We start from the raw sequence: 21,040 nt of genomic DNA on the forward strand, positions 1-21,040 counted from the left end.
TTAACCCCAGTCATGCATGATCAGGCCCCAAATAGCAACTTTCCATAGCTAGTAGTTGCATTACTCATTAGCACCCCAAAAAGCGTGGAGGTTATACTTTTAAATATAGAGGTGATTTTTTTTTTTTATTCCTGACATTTAGATCAATTTAAAAGGAGGATCAAATTAGCCAGTGACCAAATTAAGAGAGAAACTGTAATTGAAACACTGGAAATGTTTCTTGTTTCATTGGTTTCTGGTTACTCTGACAGATTATGCAGGAGAACCATGTAAATTTCAAAGGTTTTTCCTTCCTTCCTAGAACTAATATGCCATAATATAATTCATAGATTCTAAGACCAGAAGGAACCATTATGATCATGTAGTCTGACCTCCTGTATGTCACAGGTCATAGAGCCTCACCTGGTAATTCCTGAATCAAGTGTATAACTTCGGTTTAAACTACAGCATAATATGTAGAGAGCTCGCTGATCTTGATTTAAAGACTTAAAGTGATGGAAAATCCACCCTGTCCCTAGGAAAGTGGTGCCAATGGTTAATCACCCTCACTGTTAGACAAATTTAGATGCACGTTTTTATTTTCAGTTTCCAACCATTTAATCTTGTTATGCCTTTTTCTGCTAAAGAGCCATCTACTATCAGTAATCTCTTCACCATGTAGCTACTTATAGCTCATTCATGAACAAGCTATTTCTTAACCTTCTCTTGGATAAACTAAGTAATTGAGGCTCTGAAATCTCTCACTATAAGGCATGTTTTCCAGACCTTGAATTACTCTTGTAGCTCTTTTCTGAACCCTTTCTAGTTTTTCAACATTAGTAGAATGGAATAGATCTTTGAAGAGGAAATACACAAGTAGGATATTATTTGCCTGGACTTTTGGGGTGGTGTAGTGGAAGAGGACAGTTGTGGTGTGCTATGTGAAAGTCTATAGAGATACTTTCTGGACCCATCGTTTATGGTGGAGGATGTGGGAATATTCTTGTAGCCCACCAGCCTTGGCTTTTCACAAAATATATATTTTTCTCAAATAATTACCTTTTTAAGTTTCAATTTCTGATGTTCATTCTCAGCACAGGAGGGCTGGAAGAACCAGCGTGGAAAGCTTCTGAACAATCACCTTTTTCACTTATCTGAATCTAACCTGGAAAGTGAGCATGTTGCAACCCCATTACGAAATTTTTCAGCCTTTATTCTTTGCACTTTGAACTTGGATAAATTTATTTTAAAACAACTGCTGTCATATTTAGATCACCTTTCAGCATTCCCCTTCCCAGATAAAAACAGCTTTATAAATATCGCTCCATAGGTTTTATAATCCTCATGTGTATAGGCTATCAAAATGCCCTCTGAGAAGTATCTAGTCCTGTTGTCATCCATTCTGGTTGTAGAACTTTACCACTTGCCCCTGAGTATTCAGTTATCTCTATTTCGGTAACACAACTAGGCTGATAGTGTTTGACTATCTAATTTTCAGTGCAGATTTACATAACACAAGAGGAGGCTTCTCATTTCCATTGCTGATGTCATTTTCTTTAACCCTCAGCTAGACATGTGCAGTATGCAAGTGTGTGTCTAGACAGGAACTCACTGTCCCGTATGTACCAGGCTAATCTCTTGTGTGCTTACCACTTGACAGTCACAGTGCTGTGCTGCAGACGGACTGTCACCTCTCTGAGAGGACTGGATCCAGACTTCTGTGTCTCATCCAACTGATGGCTGTTGAGGAGACAGAAAGTCCTAATGATTTCTAGTTCACACTTAGCAGAAGGGGAGGTGAAATGCTGGGGTGGGATGAAGGGAATCACTTACAGGTATGTTATGATGAGCACTGTTTTATGTTGTCACTCTGGTGCAGGGATTATCACGAATGTGTGTGTGCTTAAAGCACAAGCAAGCAAATGGCTTTCAGGGCAGTGCAGTCTCCAATCCAGCCCTACTCCCTCCTTATGTCAAATAGGCCCCAGCGGTGTTCAGGTGGGTGCCTGGAAGTGAGTTGTCTTTGCTTCATGGGCCATTTGACACAAGGGATGTAGGACTAAAGGATGGCTAAGCTGTGGGGCTGGGGCTTTGGGGGGAGGGACAAGGGATAGGGACTGGGAAGCAAGAGGGGGTGACTGGGAAGGGGGCTGGCTGATCTGGATAGGAGAGGGAAATTGCTGGGGCAAAATGGCTGGAGGTAGCGATGGCTGAAGGAAGGAAGGGGGTGGGAAGGATAACTGAGCTGGAGACAGATGGTTGGGAGAGCTATTGGCTGAGAGGGAGGAAGGATAATGGGTGGCAGAGGGGATGTCTGGAAGGGCGAAGGGCAGGAGGGCTAGCTGGGCTGGGCGGGGAGCAGGGGGCTAGCTGAGCTGGAGGGGGAAGGGGAGAAAGGCTAGCTGGGGCAAGGGGAAGAACAGGACTAGCTGGGCTGGAGGGGGGAGAACAGGACTAGCTGGGCGGGGCGGAGTGGCTGGGAGAAGCGCTGGTCGGAGCGGGACAGAGGGGAGGCTGGAGGCTGGTCGGGCGCCCCCCCCCCCCCGGTTGCTGGCCAGTCCATCTGACTGGGGAGGCCCCTGGGCACGCTCGGGTCTGAGGCGGGCGAGCCCGGGGCTCCCCGGAACGCTCCCGCCAGGAGCTGGCAGTCGGAGCTAGCCGCTCCCGCCGGCCTGAGGGAGGCTGCTCCTGGGGGCACAGGGAGGCGGGGTGCGCGGCGGGCGCCGCTGGAGGAGATGTGGCTGGGGGCGGTGTCAGCCCCCAGCCCCCTGGAGCGGCAGCCAGTCCCTTCGCGCTGGCTGGCTCCGTGCTCCCTGTGCAGTACGGCGAGGCTACAGCCTGCAGAGCCAGGGGCTGTCAACGGAGGGGAAAGCCAGCGAGGGAGGGGGCCCGGGAGCCACAGGCACAGAGATCGGGATCAATGCAATAAAATGCACCTCCTGCAAGTGCCCCTTGGGAGGAAGCAGCCGCAGGCGGCGGCGGCGGCAGCCGGGAAGTGAAAGGTCCGGAGAGTTCAGCTTGCCATGCCCTGCACGGGAGCAGCAGGAGCCCGGCGGGTCCCCGCGGGGAAGTGAAATGTTCTCAGCGAGGCACGCGGCTCCCCGGGGGCTGGAGGAGCCAGCAGCTGTCCCGCGATGTCACTCCCCGGGGGAGACTCGGGGGCTGGAGCCTCCCTCCTGCCCTTAGCACTCCAGTGAGTGGCGAATGAATGACCTGCCGGGAAGGATTTGCTCTGGAGAACCGTCTTCATGTGCAGAAGAGATTCCAGGCTCCTGGTCCTCCTCCTTGATTCATGCACTTTGACCAGGAGTTTGGCCATGGAGAGCTGGGTCTGGCTCATTGTACTTCTGGGCTGCTCTGCTGTAGCTGCAGGTGGGTCTTGATGTATTTTCATTCCTTCTAAACCTTCTCCCCAATCCTTAGCCTCTAGGAAGGAATAAAGCCCGAAGCTGCTGGGGAACACAGTTTCAGACTATGAAATCGCTTCATATTCCCTATCTTCCTCCTTCTCCAGCAGTAAATATATGTAAACCGATGGTTAAGGGCAGTATTTACCCTTAACGATCAAAGTTTATCTTTGTAGCCCGATTATCATTTTCAGAGCGAACAAAGAAGAGTTTTACTTGCAATGTGTACACCACCATGTATATCAACAGACACCCTTGGACTTTTCCCGAACAGGTTTCGGATCCTAGTGTTCCTTCGCAGCCTCTCAAGTAAAAGATGTAACATTCGCTTTTTAAAAATGTGATCGTCTCTTTAACAAGCTCATAAGAGAGTGTGAAAAGTCAAGTGGACTGGGAAAGCCAGGGAGGACATCAGGAAGGTGCAGTGAGTTCAAGAAGGAAAGATGACAATGTAGCGTACTGGTTAATGCCATTAAGCAGCGTTTTAGAAACTCAGCCCTGTTTCTGCGTAGGGCTACAGGGAACACGAGCTTCCTGAGCAGGAAAGAGAATAACCAGCTTGGATTATTTTAGCTACAGCTGGAATGACCTGTAAAGGGGAAAAGTGCTTCTTCCATGGTCAAGAACACTCAGTGTTGCTGAGAAGTGTACATTCACACCTCAGGTTCTTTTGTTTTGTTTGGGTTTTTCTTGATTCCTCAGAAAGGGGTCCTCAAACAGTAGAATGTCCTACGTTCAAGTCACCTTTCTCTCCCTTTTTCACCTTCCTTTCCCGCTAGTTCCTGGACATACTATTGGATGTATTTCCCAAGTCCGTTCTCGTTTTGCCAGAATTTATTTTCAGGAATGCAAATTAAATTCCACATGAGGCAGCTTGTCACACTGCTTCCCATCCAACACTGCAGATGCACACCAGCAGTCTTCTGTCCATCTCCTCAGTCTCAGCTGTAAGGGGAGTTTTCAAGGGCTAAATAGGTACAGACTGGCTAAGCAACGTCTTAAAGGGGACATAGTGACTGTCTGGAATAGTTTGGAGAGGGATATAACTAGGAGGTAATAAGAATGAAAGTGGAAAAAAAGGAATATTTAGACAGAACACCAAGAAAAGCTTCCTGACACTGAAAGTATAGGAAGCTCCCCCATGTGAGACAGCCAAAATTAGACTGGGCAAAGCACCAAACAGTGCCCTGTAGCTGCCCTGGTAGGTGATGGAGTGGGTGTCCTGATAAGTGTTTTCCAGCTGTAATTTCTGTGTGCTATCCCTTTATCACATCTGACTCAGAGGGAAAAGTCAGACGCGTGCATTCTTTCTGAAGTAACTGCTATTTCAAGTTTATGCACAAGAAAAGCAATCTAAAGATCTCAAATAAGATAAACGTGCCTGGACTTTACTGACCCTTAGAGCTGACACCCCATAGTGCCTACGCTCATGTTGCTCACAGCACCTTTACCTGAAATAAAGATAAGATAGCTTTCATTCACTCCCTTTGGCTGGCTTATTTATTTAGAAGCTCCTTGGTATCAACATCGCACCACTGAGATTGTTCCTTACTGATTGTTCTGAGTCTTACCAGCTAAGATCTACAAGATAATGTAGCTCTAACAATCTCGGTGTCAGTTACTATCCTTGTGGCGTGGAAACCATTACTTCAGTATTGGAAGGGAATGAGGAAAGCAGAATTCACAATGTAGTAAATAAAGTTTTTAGTCATGCTTGTAATGATCTTTACAGTACTGATGGCAAAACTAGCACACAGATAAACCAAAGCTTTAAACCCCTTTCCCACCCTTGCCAAATGTATTTAGTATAATAACCACTTTGCACTTACAAGAATCTCAAAACACTTCACAATTAGGCTTTAATATTGTGTTTAAATATTAATATTTAATATTAATATAAACTGTTTATATAATGTTTTCTTGGAGCGTTTTCAAGCTGAGGGCTGATTTTCTTTTTGAACAAACCTCATTATCAGCTTGTTATAGAAAAATCATATAATCAATTGCAACGGTGTAAGTGAATTGTTACAAGGCAAGTGTGTCAACTGAAAAAACGCTTGAACAGGAAGCATATGGTAGGCCTGGATATTTTACAGGTGAGTCATGGTGTACCTTGTGTGCTCTTGTCCATTACTAAAGATTGCTGTTCAGTGGTATGTACAGTATATAGGGTATGAAATAGCATATGGTTAAGCATAACCATTAAGGGGTATGGAGAGGCACCTCTTTCTGGTAATGGAAGAGCTGACAGTGCTCCAATCTGTCGATTTTGCTGCATTCTTGTGGTAAACAGCACTAAGCCAGAAAACTGTCACATCTCACAAATTGCAACACTCTGCATTGATCATTCTAATTTTTTTTCATTTGAAAAAAACCTATTATTCAAAGGCTTTGTTTTTCCCCCCAGTGTAAGAGGCAATGGCTTGTGAATTCCAACAGCCTGAACCTGTTCCCATTGACTCCAGTGGGAGCAGGATCCACTCCCAAATGAGGAATGAAAACTATGGGCCTGATTCAAAGCCCCTGGGAGCATAGGAGTTAGGCTTTGATACTAGCAGGTGCTAACCACTTCTGAGTTTCCTCAAATCCCATGGACTTTAATGGGAGTTGTGTGCTCAGCATGTCATGAACAAGCTCAGACCTCTGCAGGAGAGACAGGCCTACCAAAGGACTACAGAAAGTGTTTTATTTACATTAATCCGTTTGTCAATTTAAGTATAATGCATTTGCATCTGAACAGTTACTGTAAGCTCCTTGGGGCAGAACTTCTAGGTGAAATCCTGGCTCCATTGAAATTCCCATTGACTTTAGCAGGGAAACGATTTTAGTCCATGTTTTCCTCTATATACTATACAATACTGAGCACAAAGATAGTACTTGATCAATATGGATACTAATTAAAAATCATATTGAAGTCCTGACTAAGAACTGACATATTTATTTAGTCACAAAAGTGCTTTCTATTAGAGGTAGTAATTTGAAATGTAATGGTGGAGGGTACTACAGTAAATATTCACCTGTTTGTTTAACAGGTAACTTCACTACAATAATGTAGCTAAAGAATCCAAGAAAGCAGCCAACACATAAATTAAGTCATCCCATGGTAGGCCTAACTGATAACGCAATGGTAAAATACTTCCCTACCTCTCAGGAGAGCTGTGTAGATTAGTTTATGTTTGGACAGTGCTTTGAAAAGGATCTCTATAAGGGATAAGTGTTGTTCTGTGAATTTTACAGTTGTATTTATTCACTGTTATAGGTATAAGTGTATTTTGTAAATTTGAGATGAGACTGTCTTATTTTAGTTATTGCCTGCAGATGTCCTTTTTAATGCACTTAATTTCTTATCCCTCTAGGGGATTCATTATTTCACAGAGTATTTTGATCATTTTAAAATCTTTCCAAGATATTTTTAGCCAATGCAATCTGCCCATTTGTAAGTGCTTTATAAACAATGTTCCACAGCTTTTCTGAGTAATCTGTATAAAAAACCTGCATAGATCCTTGGTATTAGAAATGGGGGTGTGTGTGGGGGGGGGAATCTATCAGATCGTTAAGTCTACCCCGCTGCTAATGCAGGATAGAACTCCAGTGCAACTACTATATACCAAAGCTGAATAACAATAATAGCCCCCAGATAAAGGGATGTATTGGCTATTAAACCAAAATGACACTTGAACTTAGCAAAAAGATCAAGAAGAAATCATAATCATTAGTGCATAAAGCTTATTGTGTATGTTTGGCCCAGTGATAAAGAACACATTATGCACCTCAGATGTTTTGGCATGCCCATTTTCAAGTCATCAGAGCTGTTTTGTTTATTTTTTTTAAGTTAAATGGCTATGGGTCATAAAATACAATCTAGTTCCTGACTGACTGCCAGCTTCATTAATAGGTGGAAAGTTTATAATAAAAATTACTAAACCATGACTGTAACTTTGCTAAAGGTTTCATACTGGACCCCTGTGGTGATTTTATTTTCTGTGTAGACACTGTAATTGCATGAGTTTTAAATCAACAAGACTTCTAGACAAACCTGAACAAAAACCACATAGACTAAATTGCAGGGCAACTTGCCAGCACCATTTCAACAGTGGAATTTTTTCTTTACACACCATTAGTGACAAACTTCCAAAATATGAACCAGTGTACTGACTAAATCCTGACCTCTTCAGCACCTAGGGAGGGGATGCTTCAGTGTTCCTACTGTGCAAACAACCTCCAGGCTCAGTAGGAATACTGAAGCACCTTGCTTGAATATCCCTCCACAACTCACCTCCCTGTCTCCTACCGAAAACTCAGCTGCCTCATCTGCCCAGTAAGCCCTAGCACCACCCAACCTCCACTAGGGTGACCAGATGTCCTGATTTTATAGGGACAGTCCGGATATTTGGGGCTTTGTCTTATATAGGTGCCTATTACCCCCAGCCCTTGTCCCGATTTTTCACATTTGCTGTCTGGTCACGCTAACCTCCATGCTACTTAGTGCTTTCTTCGTGGCCTCCTCCCTGTCCTGTGATGGGATGGGTCTCTTTCTGCAGTCTTGAAGAGGGGGGTTGTATGGCCATACACTGAGATACGAATATATCTTTGTGGGTATTCAGACAGGGTCACTGCCCCACTTTAAATCCTCAGGGTTTTCTGGGGTAGCTCATGAAGCAGCTTGGTTTCCCCTAACACAGGGCAGCAAGAGAAGGGAATATTCCCTTTCCCCACTGAGGTGGCTGCGATACCAGGGAGTGCTCCATAATGCTTATTGTGGTAACTAAAAAACACTCAAGGTTCCCTAGAAACTACCCAATAGGACTTTTTCCTGCATGTGGTTTCCAGGGAACCCTTGAGCGTTCCTTATCTACCACATTAAGCCTTAGGGGGCATCTACTGCCCCTGGGCTTAACGTAGCATCCATTGCAAAGGAAGAGCAAGCTAGGCTGAGGCAAAGGGGCTCTAGGGCTGTTGTAAGCGCCCCTCAGTGGAATAGCCGGGGACATATTGGGACCAGGAGGAAGTATGGCTGGGGAAGGCCTGTGCTCCAGGTGTTCTCTGGCTTGCAAGGGCCACTGAAACAGGTGCAATCCTAGGGGCTCCCCTAGTCTACAGCAGCTCCCTTCAGCTCCTGACTAGGCTTCTCTCCTTGTTCTCTTTGTTGGCCAGTGCAGGATTTAGCTCCACTTGTGTTAGGGTTACACAGGGAGCTGTTTCACCTGGTAAACTGAATGCAGTTGTCTGAGAGCAATGCCGTTAAAGATAAATTGCTTTAGATTAACACGTACTTTCCTCCACCTAGGACTGAGCAGTGTTGTTGGAGTTGGGTCCCATTGCGAAAAAGCGTGCAACCCTCGAATGGGAAACCTAGCCCATGGACGAAGATTGTGGACAGATACCACATGTGGGCGCAACTCCACTGAGTTTTACTGTTCATACAGTGAGTATGCAGACCTGACATGCAAGCGGCCCAAGTGTGACAAATGTAATGCTGCTCACACCCATCTGGCTCACCCACCCTCTGCAATGGCCGACTCTTCCTTCCGTTTGCCTCGCACATGGTGGCAGTCAGCTGAGGACGTGCACAAGGAGAGGATCCAGCTGGATTTGGAAGCTGAGTTTTACTTTACTCACATGATCATGGTGTTTAAGTCAGCAAGGCCAGCAGCCATGGTTCTGGAGCGATCCCAGGATTTTGGGAAAACATGGAAGCCTTACAAGTATTTTGCCGCTAACTGTTCAGCAACTTTTGGCCTAGAGGACGATGTGACAAAGAAAGGAGCAATTTGCACTTCAAGATATTCAAGCCCCTTTCCTTGCACTGGGGGAGAGGTAAGTTCACTGGCATGTTAAAGGGATACTGTCAAGTAATGTTGGCCCTGAATTCAGGCTCCTTATAATCCTTATAACCTTTACTCCAAAATTTATATTTCTCATCTTAAAATGCCACTGTCAACTTGAAATCTAGTTAATTTCAAGAAATGAGTTAAAAGTAGTTGCAAGTACTACACCTGTCCCTGATCCCCTCTGCCAATCTCTGAGGTTTTACAATCACATTTTCCTACTTTTAAAAATGTTTCTCTCTCCACTGTTGCTTTGTGAAAGACTCACACAAGCAACAGGTGAATTGACTGTACTGGAAAAATGTTGAAACTGGCAAACACACAAAGATATTGTTAATTTCAGAAAGTAAACAAATGGAATGGAAGGAGAAAACAGAGAAAAATATTTTTTTCCATTCTCTTTCAGTTCTAGTAATTTTAAATGTTACTTGTAACAATAGGTCAAAATTTGACAGAAATGGGGTTATTTTTCAACTGATGGTGTCCATGTCCCTGTTAGATAACTACCACTGTCACCAACAAATTAAAGTAAAATAAACCAAAAAGAGCCACTGCTAACGTTGACCCTATAATTTTCCTGTAATTCTGTGGAAGAAGGACATACTAGTTAATTAAGAAACCCCACTCCCTCATATATGCTATGTGCATGGACGCTAATATGAAAAAAAGAGGTAAACAAAAGAAAAGTAGAAGGGAAAAATCACATTTGCTAAAAGAAAAATGACAGTATTGAAAAGAGGTTATTTTTATACATTACAAATAACAGAAAATAAAGAACATATGCCCAATGCACTGTTTCGCTTTGTTGCTTACACTGATAATTCAACTAGTTTTCTGAGAGATTCCCTCTAATGAAACCCTAATACAGAAATTAAGATCTGTTGTGTTGCTATCTCTGGGTTTACACTTTCATTAGTGGTGAGGTATCCTCGGTGGACTGTTGGTAAAAACTGCTCCCTCTAGTGGTCTTTCAAGAGTTATATGATCAGTTTACAGTGCTTTTCAGATGTGTTTTGTCTGTTAAATCAAACTTTTGATTTTCCTTTGGAATAAAATAGAGAATGGGGTGAGTTATTAACAAAAAGAAAGATCAGTTTTATTCTGTTAGACTGTGTTGATTATTTTCTTTGAAGTAAGGCTCCCCATCCCATCATGCGGGAGATCAGTATACTGTACATCTCCAAGTAAATAAGGCTTGTCTACACTACAAAAGCTTTGTTGGTAAAGCTATGCCAGTAGAGCTCTCTAGTGTAGACACAGTGTATACAATAGAAGGAGTTTCTCTGCTGACATAGTAACACCACTTCCCTGATGACACTAGTTATGCCAACAGAAGCATTCATGTCAGCATAGTTGCAGCTACACTGGGGTTTTTGCCAACATAGCTATGTCAGCTAGTGGTATGATTCCCGCCCCCCCACACTTCGGGCCAATTTACCTGTGCTGGCAAAGCTTTGTGGTGTAGACTGAGCCTCAGGAAATCATCTGTTGATATACAGAATCCTCACAGTTTCCCACCCTCATCCCAGCAGTTTCATGATTCAGTTCATAGACATTTAGGGCCAAATTTCTACTCTTGGATATGTTCATGGAATTCACACTGAATTCAGTGAGAATTTTGCTCTGAGATAGCCATATGTGGTTCTCACTGAATTCAGTGAAAATCACATATAGATATCCCAGTGTAAAATCTGACCTTTAAATGAAAGGATCAGATATGAATAAATTAAGTTGTGATTTAGTTTCCCTCAAATTTTGCATTCAAAGGGAGGATTCTTTGTACAGTTTTTTTACTTTTTGTTTGTTTTCTTCACAGAAGAATATGTTAGCTCCATAGCAGGGCTTTGATAGTATTTGAATTTAAAGGGCCAGAACCTCAGCTGGCACATATCAGTGTTCCTTATGCCTGTTTACCCCAACTGAGGATCCAAGCCACAGTCTGAAAGCAATTGCCTTGCTAAACGGTCATAAGGATTGTCACTGTTAAAAATTAACAATACACGTGAAGAGTCAAACAATATCAGCCAACACTGGAGTTATTCAGAGTCAGCTTTCTCCAGGATTGGGCCCCGGTTTGGTTAAGAAAGGAATAAGGAGTACCTGTCCAAAGGAATACATAAGTCTATTCACTAAAATGCATCTTCCTATGTAAAAAGTCAAGGGAGGGCAGCAGCTGTTCTGGTCTGGAGAGAAATTTTTAAGTGCATTCTTTTCATTGAAGGAATGAAAGCCTCTAGGCTCACTGAAGAGGCCGGTGTCCTTAGCAGTTACTTTATTAATCCAATTAAGGGTTAAAATAAGGGGACCACAAGGGAAAACTGCTTCCTGCTCCCCCTCCTTTGGTAAAACCAGAGAGAGAGCTTCCCCTCATGCTGGGGTTGGGACTCACTAAACAAGGGAATCTGCAGTAGAAGTAGCAGGAGGTGCCAGGCTGAGGAGTTTCTGAGGCTCTCAGCATCTCCACCAGTTGTGTGCCATCTCCATATGGTTATGTAATGCCACATTACCACGTAATGTTGAGCCCTATGACGATAGCCACACCAGGATTGGTGACCACTCCCTCTCTAGTTTGACCACAGAAGAGTGTGATTTATGTTTTCTCATTCACACGATTCCTTGTGAGCCTTTCTACAAGTGATGCTCATAGAGAAGAAATTCAGCACTGACTTCAGTGGGTTTGCAAAGAGTGTAAACCAGGGCAGGATTTGGCTCATCCGAGGTTGATTCTGTAGCCACTATGTGTGTATACAGTTCCCACTGAAGTCATCCCAGTAAAGTGTGTCCACATAGAGATGTGCAAATACAGGCTGAGTCAGTTTACATGCGTGTCAGTGGAATTTCTGCATGTGCAGCAGCTAGGGGATTGATAGCCCCCTGTGTGGACACAACATTTGTTTCTGCATCCGATCTGCGATCCGCAAACATGGTCCGTGGATATCCGCAGGTTTGCTGGGCTCTGAATATAAAATTTGGATCCACATCCATCCTCAAATATGGTCCACGGACATCTACAGATGTAAAGTGGATACCCGCAAATTTGCAGGGCTCTAAGGATTGAGATCCCTATATGTAGAAATCAGCAAATACCTTAGGTAAGGGAAGGAATTCAGTATTATTCCGTGTATTTCAGGTAGCATGCTACAAAGCAATCCATTCACAGAATGGCCTTATTGTTGCAGTGTCTAATATGTTGGCTTCATTTTATTGTAGTTTGTGATAATTGCAAAGAAAGGAGACCTCCAATTCCAAATTGTCTTATTATTTCATATTTTAAAACAAATGTTGAGTCGAGGGGACTAGAGCCCTAAATCATTTGGGAGTTTATGCATGTGGCACACTTCAGTTCCCTGCATTTAAACACCACTTGTATTTACGTGCAAAGTAATAACAGCAACTCTCTGGCAACCAGATGGCAAGCATGCATGCTTAGCATATATCACATTTAATTTATTACAGCGTGCTACATTCCAGCAATTACTTCTAACTGCCAATAGCAATGTGTATCTCACCTAAAGCAATACCAGAGTTTTGTGTGCTGTTTTGAATTATGCACTGCTGACTCCCACTAATCGTAGCACCTAATTTCAGACATATGGAAACAGTTTCAGTTGAAACGGTAGTTTCAAATATGCAGCCATCTTAAAATATCTAGCTTGAAAGGGTATTATTTAATTGCAGCTAAGTTGGGCCAGTATTCTTTAAAACATCAGTGTAAACTCTGAACTGCTAACAGGTCTCTTTAATATAAGGCAACTACTGTATAGCATGACAGCCAACTGCGCATAAGCCCCTTGGAGCACCACTTGAAAAAGTTTCAGTATCATATATAAAAGTCAAGGTACAAAAACACAAGCTGTGTGCCTGTGTAAAAGCAGTGTGGTCTAAAGGTAAAAAGAAAGGGAATGGAAGTCAAAGTAACTGGGTTCTGCGTGTGACTTTATCACTGACAGATGTGACCTTGGACAAGTTACTTGGGGCCAAATGGTTAAAAGTGGCCTTTGATTCTGGGCATGGCCACTCATATCCTGAGGCCTGATGTAGAGCAGAGATTGGAACCTGGGTCTTCCAGATGAGTGTGTAACAACTAGGCCATAGGCATTCGGATGTTTTCACTGGCTCAACGCCTAAAATGGAACAACTTCCGCAGGAGAGCTTGGGTGCTCCTCCTCAGGCTAAACAAGTGGTTAGGGCACTTCTGTAGGAGGTGCAAGACCAGTGTTCAAGTCACTGCCCCACTTCAGGCAGAGTAAGGATTAGAATGTGGGATCTCCCACATATGAGATCGGGACTCTAACCTGTGGGATATTGAATAAGAGGGGGGTGTACCATCATCTCATTTTCAATGAGAAAGGCTTAGGTGTCTAACTCCAGGAGAGGGTTCTTGGCTGTGAATCTCAAGTGGAGTCCCCAGGTAGGTAACTCCCAACCTAACTCCCTTTGACAGGTGAAACTTAAGCCACCCCCTACTTCTTGGCATTTCCTACTGGGTAGCTTAGATGGCTCCCTGCTCAATGTGCTGGCTTTTGTGACTCCCGTTCTTAGGTGCTAACTCTCCAGTCCCCATCATTGTAGAAGGAGCCTACACACCTAATTTAGAGCTGAAGATTTCAATGGGCATCAGGGTGCCTAAAATTGGTCATGCCAATACCAAGCCTAAGTTCTCTTTGTGGATCTAGCCTTGAGTACCTAGAAGAAACAGGGATTTGTGATACTGTGTAAGAAGAGCTTGCCTGAAGGTGGTAAAATCAACAAGCTTTTCAACCCTAGATTCAGAAAACAGAACCAAGTAAGCAGTACGGGGGAGGGGTCAGTGAGAGGCTAGACAGAGAGGAAAATCAGGATCAGGCCTGGCTCAAATGGATTAGCAGATGGGCCCTGCCCTGAGGAGCTTACAATTTAACTGAAGATTCTGTGCACTTCCATGCTACGTAAATAAAGGATTGTGTTTTTACTCTATACTTTTTATACAGGTGAAAGCCTATTCCAAGTCAATGTCCTGAGTATATGCCAGCGATGGCTTTAGCAACTCAAACCTTTGCACACTCATTGAACGTTTCTTTTTAAGGAGACTCAAGCAATTAATTGGGGCCAAAATACAGATTTTTTAAAAAGACAGGGCTCTATGAATAAAAACTGGGCTAGTAACAGGCCTATCCTGATTCTTATGTCAGAAAACCTCCCTTATTTGCATCTTTACCTTGATGCTGATTCTCAAAAGAGATTTATGACACCACAAGAGGCAAAATGCCAAGTCCATAGGTTCATTTTTAAGGCACAAAGCTCAACATTTATGGAGATATAAGAGATATTGAATTGGCCCTGGGAGCTGCTTTTCATCTTTTTTCTTTAATAGAGCAGCTTTGTGTTTCCCTTTCTGGCACTGGGACTGGGAGCTGAGCACAGGGATGTTGAAAAAGTAACAGGACTTTACTAAGAAAAGAAGGCTAGGTAATGGATGAAGCTTCATTCTTGTTCCAACCCTACTCCCAATCTCTTTTCTGGGTAAGTCTTGGGATCCTCAGACGTCTACTTGTCTTCCAGAGAGGAACACAAACAGTTCCAGCCCTGTATTGTAATACACCCCAGCCAGGGCCGGCGCTAGGTTTTTTGCTGTCCCAAGCGCCAAAAAAAAAAAAAAAAAGGCCCAGAGTGCCGCCCCTTGAAAAGTGCCACCCCAAGCACGTGCTTGGTTTGCTGGTGCCTAGAGCTGGTGCCTAGACCCCAACTACTGCAGCCTGTCAGCCTTGCCACCAGTCCCTAATCTCCCTGATTTTGCAGCTTGCTCATTTCATTTCTACAATTGCATCCTCCGCTGATCTCATTCTAAGCCTCGTAATTGTTCTCTTCCTATGTGTCTCTCCTCCTCTTGCTTACTTTCTATTCTGGCAATTACAAAATCACTGGATCTAATTCTCCACTACTTTGCATCTTGTCAATTTAATTACATCCACTCTGGAGAGACGGGGTGGGACACTAAGGAACAAGCTGGAGAATAAGAGATGAGACTGGAGAAGGAGAGGGCAAAGTGGAGGTAAAATAAAGCTGATGAACGTTTTTTCATTGAGAAGCAGAGGTAAACGGCTTTCCATCAAAAATGAAAATTGTCATAGAATTTTCATTTTTGATAATTTTTTTGTTTGTTTTTCATGAAAAACTGAAATTTTTGGTAAAATCTTTTGGAGTTTTTTTTAAACCAAATATTTTAAACAAAAGATGGAAAATTATAACAAAAATGTTTTTTTAAACCAAATATTTTAAACAAAAGATGGAAAATTATAACAAAAATGTTTTTTGGAAACCAAATATTTATCAGGTTTAGATTTATTTATTTTTTATTAAGAAACCAAAACACTTCTGCAGGAAATTTCAGAGGAAATGGGGAAACAAATTTTTTAATTTCCCATGAAAAGAACTGGTATATTTTTATTTAGCTGTAATGTAAAATGTTACTGCTGTTTTGAGTGGAGAATTTTAGTTTGGGAGTGTTTTATATTCACTGCCATTTACTCCTGTGCACAATGTATATGAAACACCACCAAATCAGAATTCTCCGCTCACACTGGTGGGAGCATTTCACGCCCATTTTGCACAGGTGCAAATGACTCCCAAAGGTGCAAGGCAGCAGAAAGTCAGATCCCTACCCTTGGAGATTCTCCATAGATTCTCCCTCTTCCCCTCCAGCCTCAGCTCTTCCTCTCCAGTTTGCTCCCTGCTCTGTCCAGGTACCAGTCTCCTATTCCTTTTCTCCCCAGAGTGGGTGTAACTGACAAAACAAGGTGCAAGCAATGAAGAATCAGGTCCAGTGCAACTCAAAGAAGTGCGTGCATTGGCTCTTGAAGTTCCGTGAGCACAGCCACTGCTTCACTCCTTAAGAAAGTACAGCATGTGGCCAGTGTAGAAAGTGATGGGGCACAGGCTCTGTCTTCTCCCCATCTCAGTTTGGGTAGCTGACACTGGTCTTGTGCAGTCCTTACGCTCATATAACCAAAAAAAGACTTTATTTGTGCTCTGTCCCTGTTTGGGGTAATAAATTGGGAAGCTTCTTGCTCACAAACTCCTTTGCAAAGGAGCTGGGCACAGTCTGACCTTGTGTGATTTATTGTAAACTATGTAGTTTACTCCTATTTGCACATGTAGACTGTGATAAACTGAAGTGTTCTGCAATACAGTTACTGTAAAGCAAGGCTACTTTCTAGAAGGCCTGGACATACAAGCTGACACCTGAAAAACCCTGAGCTGAGGGAGAGCAAGGGGGAGAAGATCTCGACCCTAATTCTAATTCCACCCAGTGCAGAGATGATGATCTGCAGACCTTCTATGACAGGAGCCCTGGAAAGGCATCACAGGGTGAGTTCTAGGGTCAGAAAGCATAGTCTAGGCATTTTGACAGAAGTAGTCTGGAGCGGAGGGACTGCAAAGGGAACACTGTTGGTGAAAATAGAAGCACACAATATTATTATTATTTATTTCTATACCACTATAGATGGGCATGGTGACAAATCAAAGAGGAAGTCCTCAAATATAGTGCCCATCTATAAAAAGGGAAATAAGGACAACTCTGGGAATTACAGACCAGTCAGCTTAACTTCTATACTCAGAAAGATAATGGAGCAAATAATTAAGCAATCAGTTTGCAAACACCTAGAAGATAATATGGTGATAAATAACAGTCGGCATGGATTTGTCAAGAACAAATTGTGTCAAACCAACCTGATAGCTTTCTTTGACAGGGTAACAAGCCTTGTAGATAGGGGGGAAGTGGTAGATATGGTATATCTTGATTTTAGTAAGGCTTTTGATACTGTCTCGCATGACCTTATCATAAACAAACTAGGGAAATGCGACCTAGATGGCACCTACTATAAGGTGGGTGCATAACTGGTTGGAAAATCGTTCCCAGAGAGTAGTTATCAGTGGTTCACAGTCATGCTGGAAGGGCATAATGAGTGGGGTCCTGCAGGGATCGGTTCTGGGTCAGATTCTGTTCAATATCTTCATCAATGATTTAGATAATGGCATCGAGAGTACACTTATAAAGTTTGCGGACGATACCAGCCTGGGAGGGGTTGCAAGTGCTTTGGAGGATGACATTAAATTTCAAAATGATCTGGACAAACTGGATATCACAGAGTAAGAGAGGGAGCTGTGCAGCCTTAAAACCTGTGGTCAGGAGGGAGAGAGATGTGGGTCTCCACCCAAGAGTGGTGACAGCTGAGAGCCAGAAGCCTAAATTTGGTGCCCTTGGACCACAAAGGCAAATACAGGTGCAGCTGCCTGGAAACTCTGACAGTCCTCTCTCTCTCACTTCTCTTCTTGCTTTACCCTGGGGTAACTTCATTGGCTCCTGATATGCACCACTGTAAGAGGGAGGAGAATCAGGCCCTTGAAGTACAGTCTACTAAGGGCAGGTCTTTACTACCTGCTGGATCTGCAGGTAGTGATCGATCTATCGGGGATCGATTTATCGAGTCTTGTCTAGACGCGATAAATCAATCCCCGAATGCATTCCCCGTTGACTCCGGAACTCCAGCTCGCAAGAGGCGGAAGCGGAGTTGATGGGGGAGCAGCAGTGGTTGACTTGCCACCATCCTCAGGGCCAGGTAAATTGACCTAAGATACACCGACTTCAGCTATGCTATTTGCGTAGCTGAAGTTGCGTAGCTTATGTCGACGACACCCCCCCCCCCCCCCCCGTGTGTGTAGACCAGGACTGAGAGAAGAACATTTGGAGCTTAATACAATGTAGATTATGTTAATATGGTAATGATGAAACAGATTTCCATAACAATGGACAGCAGCCTGAATAATGTTAACATCTTTCTGTCAATTAATTAATGTATGTCTAGCGATCACAGTTTATACAACAGAATACTCCACAATATACACAAAGGATGCACTGATGCATTGTAAATAGGACTGCACAATTAAAAGTTAACCATTCTTAAAATATTAAATTTAGGAACATTAACGTTTGAATAAATGTTGACTGAATCTTCATAGAAATATATTGCATCTCAAGGGGTGGAATCAAACTGACAGTAAATTCAGTTTCTTGTAGAGAGTCATTATTAGGCACTTCACTGTTGTCATGATGCAGCTTGCATTTTGCGGTTTAATTGCTTGCTTGCAACATATTTTCATGGGCTTTGCATAATGTCCGATCGCTCTATTTTGCTTCAGCTTGAAAAACTATCTGCTGATTCTGAAGAGTTGTTTATACTTAATCACAGCCCCCAAAGAACATGTGAGTACAAAGGAATGGAAATCCCATGTGGACTGATCCATTATTCTTCAATATAACTTACCATACAGCCGCCTTTTATTGAGCGTTGACATGAAAAACCTGTCCCCTTTCTCCTGGCTACTGACTAACCTTTTCATGCAAGAAACATATATTAATTAGTTTAAAGGGACCTGTTGGTTAGGCATGAAATTAAGCAAGTATTACATTTTCTTCATTTTGCTTCCATCCTGCAGTAAATGAGACCTTTTTCTTGTTTATGAAATATAGGCCTTTCAGTAGAAATATTCAAAATCTCTAAGAATAAAGTCTCACAAAAATGATAGTAAATGGAGTTTTTTGAACCAAGTTGGCATAATTGCACTGATTTGGAACTCACTGACTTCACAAGCTGGGGAGGGTGGTGTGGGGGAGAAAAGCAGTAGCACTCAGCTGTGAAAGCATGATAATTATGGAGACTGTCACTGATTAGCTCTTCATGTTAAATATGATTGCTGAAATAAATAAGACTTTTTATTGATCTGTAAAATTATAATGAATCATAATCTAATGAGGGCAGAGGGCATATTCTGATCTCACTTATATCACTCTAGATCATCTTAACGCCAGTGAAGTAAATAGGGTGAGTGTGGAATCACTGCAATGTAAGGTCCTGATTCAGCAATGCACATGAACACATGCTTAACTTTAAGTGCTCATTTAAGTACTTTGCTGAATAGGGGTGGACTTAAGCATGCACTTAAGTCCTTTGCGAAATTGGATTCTAAGTGAGAACAAAATCTGGCCTTCAATTTGGTAGCGTGTCTTTCTATTTTCCCACTTCAGTCTGGTCTCAAATAAAGAGGAAGTATTTCACGGGCAAGATAAAACAGTGTATGCTCTAGTGAGCCAAGGAAAGTGTTTTAACTCCTTCTTAAGGAGAAAAGAATGGAAATACGAAGAGGTAAGTGGTGGCCAGCTCCTGCACAGAGTCCACAGATCCTCTCTCTTCTTGTGTACCCTGTGCAGGAACTTATTTCAGTTGCAGCCCTTGTACTCTTCTGGAAGTTTTGCATGAATAGAAACTGAAGGCCAGATTCTCCTCCTCTGTAAGGGGAATTTTTGGGACACTACAACCATTGTTCCATCAGACCTGTGCTACCAGGGAGCAAGAAGAGAGGAGGAGCCCTGCACAACTGGTTTGGGCTTCCATCAGATCCCAGAGATCTGCCAGTTTGATGGATCAAACCTCTGGCCAATTCCATGATGAGTGCAGAGGACAATCTCTGTCCCCAGCCTGGAACAATTTGGTTAAACTCTGTGTGTGGAGGGAAATCTCTGCAGAGTTGCTGACCTCCAATCCAATGGTCTTTTTTCATGGGAGTGGGAAATGTGGCCTTGGTAAAGTGTTCAAGTTTGACCATACGTTATAATTGTAATAAGATTAGTATAAGGAGCCAGGTTCTGATCTAAATCATGCTAGTGTGTTGCAAATCCAGAATAACTTTACTGCCTTCAGTCAAGCTACTGCTCAGTTACATTGATGGAGATTGGAACTGGATGCTGCAGTCAGAGATAGTCAAATACAAATTAAAATGTATTTCCCCAAAGACTCAGCCATAAAATCTTTCAGTTGCATGTTCAGATTGAAAAACCATCTCTAGTGCACATGAAAGTCTTTCTCTCCCCCTCCCATCCACTCCTCCCGCGCCCCCCATACAGGGTCATATTAATACTTCTTAATTATGGTTCTCATCTTAAACTTATCCTACTCCAGAGCTCAGCATTAAGATAAAAGGCCTCAATGTAGCTGAGTTTCCACTACAGTATTTTAATAAGTTAATAACTTGTATATAATTGTTCATGAATTCATGGGGGTGCTAATAAATCACTTTGAGAATATTACTCATTGTCACTGTTTGCTGTTAGAGAGTCTCTTCGGCAACAAATATTGACGCACTAGCATCTTTTGAAGCATCACATATGCACATTTTACTGGTGTGTGTTTGTGTCTTTGAATGGTTGATTAATATTATATATCTGCTGTGACAGATTAGCCTTCAGATGATTTCCCTTGTAGCATTATTGCATCCAGCCGGTCTTCATTCCTCATGGATTTATATACCAGCTCCTACAGATTGTTCCTGGAACTAACACTGATTAGAGCAGAGAACAAAAATAAATGGTGTCCATTTACCCAAGGGCTTGACCCTGCAAGGCACTGGTCACTTTTAACTCCCATTGGCACCAGTGGGGGTCCAGAATGCTCAATGGGATCACATTTGGATTACGTAAACATCCCACTCTTACCTCAAAAATATTTGCCCATCTCTTAACCCAAACTCGTACCTTCTTTTAGGCTTTGGAAAGTTTGCCTAAGAACCCATCATATCCGTTCTTAATTAAATCCAAATCTCATGTGCTTTGGGACACACAGGCCCCTAGGGCATGGCAAATTTGGATTCAGTAACTTGCAGGACTAAAATGAGCTGTGCAGAGGAGAGGTGGATGTGGCCTTGAAACAGATGTGGCCTTCAAACCATGAGAGATTTGCTCATCACTACTAACATTTCTGCTGGCCCATTTGCTTTAGTTGCCCTTGGCAG

At 42.9% G+C, this 21,040-nt stretch overlaps 1 protein-coding gene across 1 annotated transcript in view; it reads left to right on the forward strand.

The window, feature by feature from the left end:
* Nucleotides 1-2,462: 2,462 nt before the first annotated feature.
* The window catches only part of NTN4 (netrin 4), a 100,036-nt gene continuing 81,458 nt past the window's right edge, over nt 2,463-21,040 (forward strand). Inside the window, exons 1-2 of the mRNA XM_043545814.1 lie at nt 2,463-3,351; nt 8,674-9,203. Coding sequence (XP_043401749.1) covers nt 3,228-3,351; nt 8,674-9,203 — 654 coding nt within the window. The 5' untranslated portion in view covers nt 2,463-3,227. The remainder of the gene's footprint in view (nt 3,352-8,673; nt 9,204-21,040) is intronic.

The sequence above is a fragment of the Chelonia mydas genome, chromosome 1, assembly GCF_015237465.2.
Source record: "Chelonia mydas isolate rCheMyd1 chromosome 1, rCheMyd1.pri.v2, whole genome shotgun sequence".
Taxonomy (NCBI): domain Eukaryota; kingdom Metazoa; phylum Chordata; order Testudines; family Cheloniidae; genus Chelonia; species Chelonia mydas.